General features: G+C 51.3%; 1 protein-coding gene across 1 annotated transcript in view; it reads left to right on the plus strand.

Moving 5' to 3' along the window:
* ece2b (endothelin converting enzyme 2b) overlaps positions 1–7,500 on the plus strand; it is a 26,728-nt gene that overhangs the window by 2,271 nt on the left and 16,957 nt on the right. The window contains exons 3-7 of the mRNA XM_053314888.1: positions 246–461; positions 2,019–2,143; positions 2,567–2,713; positions 3,552–3,614; positions 3,681–3,869. Of these exons, the coding sequence (XP_053170863.1) occupies positions 246–461; positions 2,019–2,143; positions 2,567–2,713; positions 3,552–3,614; positions 3,681–3,869 (740 nt within the window). The remainder of the gene's footprint in view (positions 1–245; positions 462–2,018; positions 2,144–2,566; positions 2,714–3,551; positions 3,615–3,680; positions 3,870–7,500) is intronic.

The following is a 7,500-nucleotide window of genomic DNA, read 5'->3' on the forward strand; positions in this document are numbered from 1 at the left end:
CTCCCCTCCGCTCCTCCTCTCCCCTCCTCCTCCTCTCTTCCCCCCCTCCCTCCCACCCTCCCTCCTCCTCTCCTCCTCCTCTCTTTCCTCTCTGCTCTTCTCTCTTCATTTCCTCCCCTCCACCCATCCTTATCTGCCTCCTCCTTTCCTCTCCCACCCATGGTTTCCTTCCTGCAGCACCTCCTCCTCCTCCTCCTAAGCCTCCCTGTCTCCTGTGTCTCCCCCTCCCCCCCCCCCCCCCACAGATGGAGGAGGAGGTGTGTGTCTGTCGGAGGCGTGTGTGACGGTGGCCAGTCAGATGGTGGAGGCCATGGACCGCTCTGCAGACCCGTGTCAGGACTTCTATCAGTTCTCGTGTGGAGGCTGGATCAGGAAGAACCCGCTACCGGACGGACGGTCCCGCTGGTCCACCTTCAACTCCATCTGGGAGCAGAACCAAGCGCTCCTCAAGCACCTCCTGGGTGAGAGGAGGAGCTACTCTGTCCTCTCTGTCCTCTCTGTCCTCTGTCCTCTCTGATGTCTCTGATGTCTCTGTCCTCTCTGATGTCTCTGTCCTCTCTGATGTCTCTGTCCTCTCTGTCCTCTCTGATGTCTCTGTCCTCTCTGATGTCTCTGTCCTCTCTGATGTCTCTGTCCTCTCTGTCCTCTCTGTCCTCTCTGATGTCTCTGTCCTCTCTGTCCTCTCTGATGTCTCTGATGTCTCTGATGTCTCTGTCCTCTCTGTCCTCTCTGATGTCTCTGATGTCTCTGTCCTCTCTGTCGTCTCTGATGTCTCTGTCCTCTCTGATGTCTCTGTCCTCTCTGATGTCTCTGATGTCTCTGTCCTCTCTAATGTCTCTGATGTCTCTGATGTCTCTGTCCTCTCTGTCCTCTCTGATGTCTCTGTCCTCTCTGATGTCTCTGATGTCTCTGTCCTCTCTGTCCTCTCTGATGTCTCTGTCCTCTCTGTCCTCTCTGATGTCTCTGATGTCTCTGTCCTCTCTGTCCTCTCTGATGTCTCTGATGTCTCTGTCCTCTCTGTCCTCTCTGATGTCTCTGTCCTCTCTGATGTCTCTGATGTCTCTGTCCTCTCTGTCGTCTCTGATGTCTCTGTCCTCTCTGATGTCTCTGTCCTCTCTGATGTCTCTGTCCTCTCTGTCCTCTCTGATGTCTCTGATGTCTCTGTCCTCTCTGTCGTCTCTGATGTCTCTGTCCTCTCTGATGTCTCTGTCCTCTCTGATGTCTCTGATGTCTCTGTCCTCTCTGATGTCTCTGATGTCTCTGATGTCTCTGTCCTCTCTGTCCTCTCTGATGTCTCTGTCCTCTCTGATGTCTCTGATGTCTCTGTCCTCTCTGTCCTCTCTGATGTCTCTGTCCTCTCTGTCCTCTCTGATGTCTCTGATGTCTCTGTCCTCTCTGTCCTCTCTGATGTCTCTGATGTCTCTGTCCTCTCTGTCCTCTCTGATGTCTCTGTCCTCTCTGATGTCTCTGATGTCTCTGTCCTCTCTGTCGTCTCTGATGTCTCTGTCCTCTCTGATGTCTCTGTCCTCTCTGATGTCTCTGTCCTCTCTGTCCTCTCTGATGTCTCTGTCCTCTCTGATGTCTCTGATGTCTCTGTCCCCTCTGATGTCTCTGTTCTCTCTGTCCTCTCTGTCCTCTCTGTCCTCTCTGTCCTCTCTGATGTCTCTGTCCTCTCTGATGTCTCTGTCCTCTCTGTCCTCTCTGATGTCTCTGATGTCTCTGTCCTCTCTTTCCTCTCTGATGTCTCTGTCCTCTCTGTCTCTGTCCTCTCTGATGTCTCTGATGTCTCTGTCCTCTCTGTCTCTGTCCTCTCTGTCCTCTCTGTCTCTGATGTCTCTGTCCTCTCTGATGTCTCTGTCCTCTCTGTCCTCTCTGATGTCTCTGTCCTCTCTGATGTCTCTGATGTCTCTAACATCTCTGTCCTCTCTGTCTCTGATGTCTCTGATGTCTCTGTCCTCTCTGATGTCTCTGTCCTCTCTGTCCTCTCTGATGTCTCCGTCCTCTCTGTCCTCCTGCAGAGAACGGGACGTTTAACGGGAGCAGTGAGGCGGAGAGGAAGACTCAGTCCTACTATCTGTCTTGTCTCAACACTCAGAGGATCGAGGAGCAGGGAGCTCAGCCTCTCATCGACCTCATCGCCAAGGTAACAGCCGGTCACCATGGTAACAGCAGTTCACCATGGTAACAGCAGTTCACCACGGTAACAGCTGGTCACCATGGTAGCAGCAGTTCACCACGGTAACAGCTGGTCACCACGGTAGCAGCAGTTCACCACGGTAACAGCAGTTCACCACGGTAACAGCAGGTCACCACGGTAACAGCTGGTTACCATGGTAACAGCAGTTCACCACGGTAACAGCCGGTCACCAAGGTAACAGCCGGTCACCATGGTAGCAGCCGGTCACCATGGTAGCAGCAATTCACCATGGTAACAGCCGGTCACCAAGGTAACAGCCGGTCACCATGGTAGCAGCTGGTCACCATGGTAGCAGCAGTTCACCATGGTAACAGCCGGTCACCATGGTAACAGCTGGTCACCAAGGTAACAGCATCTCTGTGTCTGCAGATCGGCGGCTGGAACATGACCGGTCCCTGGGACAAAGACAACTTCATGGAGGTTCTGAAGGTGGTTTCTGGACCGTACCGGGCCCAACCCTTCTTCAGCGTCCTCGTCAGCGCTGATCCAAAGAACTCCAACAGCAACGTCATCCAGGTGAGACTGGACCAGAACCAGGGGCAGGACCAGGGACAGAACCAGAACCAGGGACAGGACCAGGGACAGGACCAGGGACAGGACCAGGGACAGGACCAGGGACAGGATCAGGGACAGGACCAGGGACAGAACCAGAACCAGGGACAGGATCAGGGACAGGACCAGGGGCAGGACCAGGGACAGGACCAGAACCAGGGACAGGACCAGGACCGGAACCAATAGTACTAGTTGTTGCTGTAGTTGAAGTATTGGTGGTGGTATTAGTAGTCTACAGGGCTAGGGTCTGGTTCTGGTCTGGTTCTGGTCTGGTTCTGATCTGGTTCTGATCTGGTTCTGGTTCTGGTTCTGGTCTGGTCTGGTTCTGGTCTGGTTCTGGTCTGGTTTTGGTCTGGTGCTGGTCTGGCTCTGGTCTGAAGCAGGTCTGGTTCTGGTTCTGGTTCTGGTCTGGTCCTGGTCTGGTTCTGGTTCTGGTCTGGTTCTGGTCTGGTTCTGGTTCTGGTTCTGGTCTGGTTCTGGTTCTGGTTCTGGTTCTGGTCTGGTTCTGGTCCGGTTCTGGTTCTGGTTCTGGTTCTGGTTCTGGTTCTGGTTCTGGTCTGGTTCTGGTTCTGGTTCTGGTCTGGTTCTGGTGCTGGTTCTGGTTCTGGTTCTGGTTCTGGTCTGGTTCTGGTCTGGTTCTGGTTCTGGTTCTGGTTCTGGTTCTGGTTCTGTTCTGGTTCTGATCTGTTTCTGGTTCTGGTCTGGTTCTGGTTCTGGTCTGGTTCTGGTCCGGTTCTGGTCCGGTTCTGGTTCTGTTCTGTCCTCATCCAATAATGACCTAACTCTGTTGACTTCCTGTCAGGTGGACCAATCAGGGATCTTCCTGCCGTCCCGGGACTACTACCTGAACCGGACCAATGAGAAGGTGAGATACCCGAACCCTAGCAGCTGATTGGCTGGTGAGCGTGTGGTGACCTGTGACCTCCTGCAGGTGCTGGTGGCGTACCTGGACTACATGGTGGAGCTGGGTCTGCTGCTGGGGGGGGACCGGACCACCACCCACCTGCTGATGCAGCAGATTCTGGACTTTGAGACGGCGCTGGCGAACATCACGGTTCCTCAGGACCAGCACCGCGACGAGGAGAAGATCTACCACAAGGTGACCATCGCCGAGCTGCAGGTAGGCTCACCTGAGACTGATGACCTCACTGATGACGTCACTGATGACATCACTGCTGATTTCACTGCCCCCTACCTGTGAAACACAGCTACATGTTTATGAGTCTGTAAACCTGCAGACAGACAGACAGGTACAGACAGACAGGTACAGACAGACAGGTACAGACAGACAGGTACAGACAGGTACAGACAGGTACAGACAGACAGGTACAGACAGACAGGTACAGACAGATACAGACAGACAGGTACAGACAGGTACAGACAGGTACAGACAGGTACAGACAGGTACAGACAGGTACAGACAGACAGGTACAGACAGATACAGACAGACAGGTACAGACAGGTACAGACAGGTACAGACAGGTACAGACAGACAGGTACAGACAGGTACAGACAGACAGGTACAGACAGGTACAGACAGATACAGACAGACAGGTACAGACAGGTACAGACAGACAGGTACAGACAGACAGGTACAGACAGGTACAGACAGACAGGTACAGACAGATACAGACAGGTACAGACAGGTACAGACAGACAGGTACAGACAGGTACAGACAGGTACAGACAGACAGGTACAGACAGACAGGTACAGGCAGGTACAGACAGACAGGTACAGACAGGTACAGACAGACAGGTACAGACAGGTACAGACAGACAGGTACAGACAGGTACAGACAGGTACAGACAGACAGGAACAGACAGACAGGTACAGACAGGTACAGACAGGTACAGACAGGTACAGACAGACAGGTACAGACAGACAGGTACAGGCAGGTACAGACAGACAGGTACAGACAGGTACAGACAGGTACAGACAGGTACAGACAGACAGGTACAGACAGATACAGACAGACAGGTACAGACAGACAGGTACAGACAGGTACAGACAGACAGGTACAGACAGGTACAGACAGATACAGACAGACAGATACAGACAGACAGGTACAGACAGACAGGTACAGACAGGTACAGACAGACAGGTACAGACAGACAGGTACAGACAGACAGATACAGACAGGTACAGACAGGTACAGACAGGTACAGACAGGTACAGACAGACAGGTACAGACAGACAGGTACAAACAGACAGGTACAGACAGGTACAGACAGGTACAGACAGACAGGTACAGACAGGTACAGACAGATACAGACAGACAGGTACAGACAGGTACAGACAGGTACAGACAGACAGGTACAGACAGACAGGTACAAACAGACAGGTACAGACAGGTACAGACAGGTACAGACAGATACAGACAGACAGGTAGAGACAGACAGGTACAGACAGACAGGTACAGACAGGTACAGACAGACAGGTACAGACAGACTGGTACAGACAGACAGGTACAGACAGGTACAGACAGACAGGTACAGACAGACAGGTACAGACAGACAGGTACAAACAGACAGATACAGACAGACAGATACAGACAGACAGGTACAGACAGACAGGTACAGACAGATACAGACAGACAGGTACAGACAGACAGGTACAGACAGGTACAAACAGACAGGTACAGACAGACAGGTACAGACAGGTACAGACAGACAGGTACAGACAGACAGGTACAGACAGACAGACAGGTACAGACAGACAGGTACAGACAGGTACAGACAGACAGACAGGTACAGACAGGTACAGACAGACAGACAGGTACAGACAGACAGGTACAGACAGGTACAGACAGACAGATACAGACAGACAGATACAGACAGACAGGTACAGACAGACAGGTACAGACAGACAGGTACAGACAGACAGAGACAGACAGACAGGTACAGACAGGTACAGACAGACAGGTACAAACAGACAGATACAGACAGACAGAGACAGACAGATACAGACAGGTACAGACAGACAGATACAGACAGACAGGTACAGACAGACAGGTACAGACAGGTACAGACAGACAGGTACAGACAGACAGAGACAGACAGATACAGACAGACAGGTACAAACAGACAGATACAGACAGACAGATACAGACAGACAGGTACAGACAGACAGGTACAGACAGGTACAGACAGACAGGACAGACAGATACAGACAGAAACAGAATACCCAGACAGAAGACATGTAACAGACAGACAGACAGATACAGACAGGTACAGACAACAGAAGAACAGGTACGACAGGTACAACAGACAGACAGACAGAACAGCAGATACAAACAGACGATACAAGACAGGTACAGACAGGTACAGACAGGGTACAGACAGACAGATACAGACAGGTACAGACAGACAGGTACAAACAGACAGATACAGACAGACAGATACAGACAGACAGGTACAGACAGACAGGTACAGACAGGTACAGACAGACAGGTACAGACAGACAGGTACAGACAGGTACAGACAGACAGGTACAAACAGACAGATACAGACAGACAGATACAGACAGACAGGTACAGACAGACAGATACAGACAGGTACAGACAGACAGGTACAAACAGACAGATACAGACAGACAGATACAGACAGACAGGTACAGACAGACAGATACAGACAGGTACAGACAGACAGGTACAGACAGGTACAGACAGGTACAGACAGACAGGTACAGACAGACAGATACAGACAGGTACAGACAGACAGGTACAGACAGATACAGACAGGTACAGACAGACAGGTACAGACAGGTACAAACAGACAGATACAGACAGACAGATACAGACAGGTACAGACAGGTACAGACAGACAGGTACAGACAGACAGATACAGACAGGTACAGACAGACAGGTACAAACAGACAGATACAGACAGACAGACAGGTACAGACAGGTACAGACAGACAGGTACAGACAGGTACAGACAGGTACAGACAGACAGGTACAGACAGACAGGTACAGACAGGTACAGACAGGTACAGACAGACAGGTACAGACAGGTACAGACAGGTACAGACAGATACAGACAGACAGGTAGAGACAGACAGGTACAGACAGACAGGTACAGACAGGTACAGACAGACAGGTACAGACAGACTGGTACAGACAGACAGGTACAGACAGGTACAGACAGACAGGTACAGACAGACAGGTACAGACAGACAGGTACAAACAGACAGATACAGACAGACAGATACAGACAGACAGGTACAGACAGACAGGTACAGACAGATACAGACAGACAGGTACAGACAGACAGGTACAGACAGGTACAAACAGACAGGTACAGACAGACAGGTACAGACAGGTACAGACAGACAGGTACAGACAGACAGGTACAGACAGACAGACAGGTACAGACAGACAGGTACAGACAGGTACAGACAGACAGACAGGTACAGACAGGTACAGACAGACAGACAGGTACAGACAGACAGGTACAGACAGGTACAGACAGACAGATACAGACAGACAGATACAGACAGACAGGTACAGACAGACAGGTACAGACAGACAGAGACAGACAGACAGGTACAGACAGGTACAGACAGACAGGTACAAACAGACAGATACAGACAGACAGAGACAGACAGATACAGACAGGTACAGACAGACAGATACAGACAGACAGGTACAGACAGACAGGTACAGACAGACAGAGACAGACAGATACAGACAGACAGGTACAAACAGACAGATACAGACAGACAGATACAGACAGACAGGTACAGACAGACA

This window comes from Scomber japonicus, unplaced genomic scaffold, assembly GCF_027409825.1.
Source record: "Scomber japonicus isolate fScoJap1 unplaced genomic scaffold, fScoJap1.pri scaffold_481, whole genome shotgun sequence".
Classification (NCBI taxonomy): domain Eukaryota; kingdom Metazoa; phylum Chordata; class Actinopteri; order Scombriformes; family Scombridae; genus Scomber; species Scomber japonicus.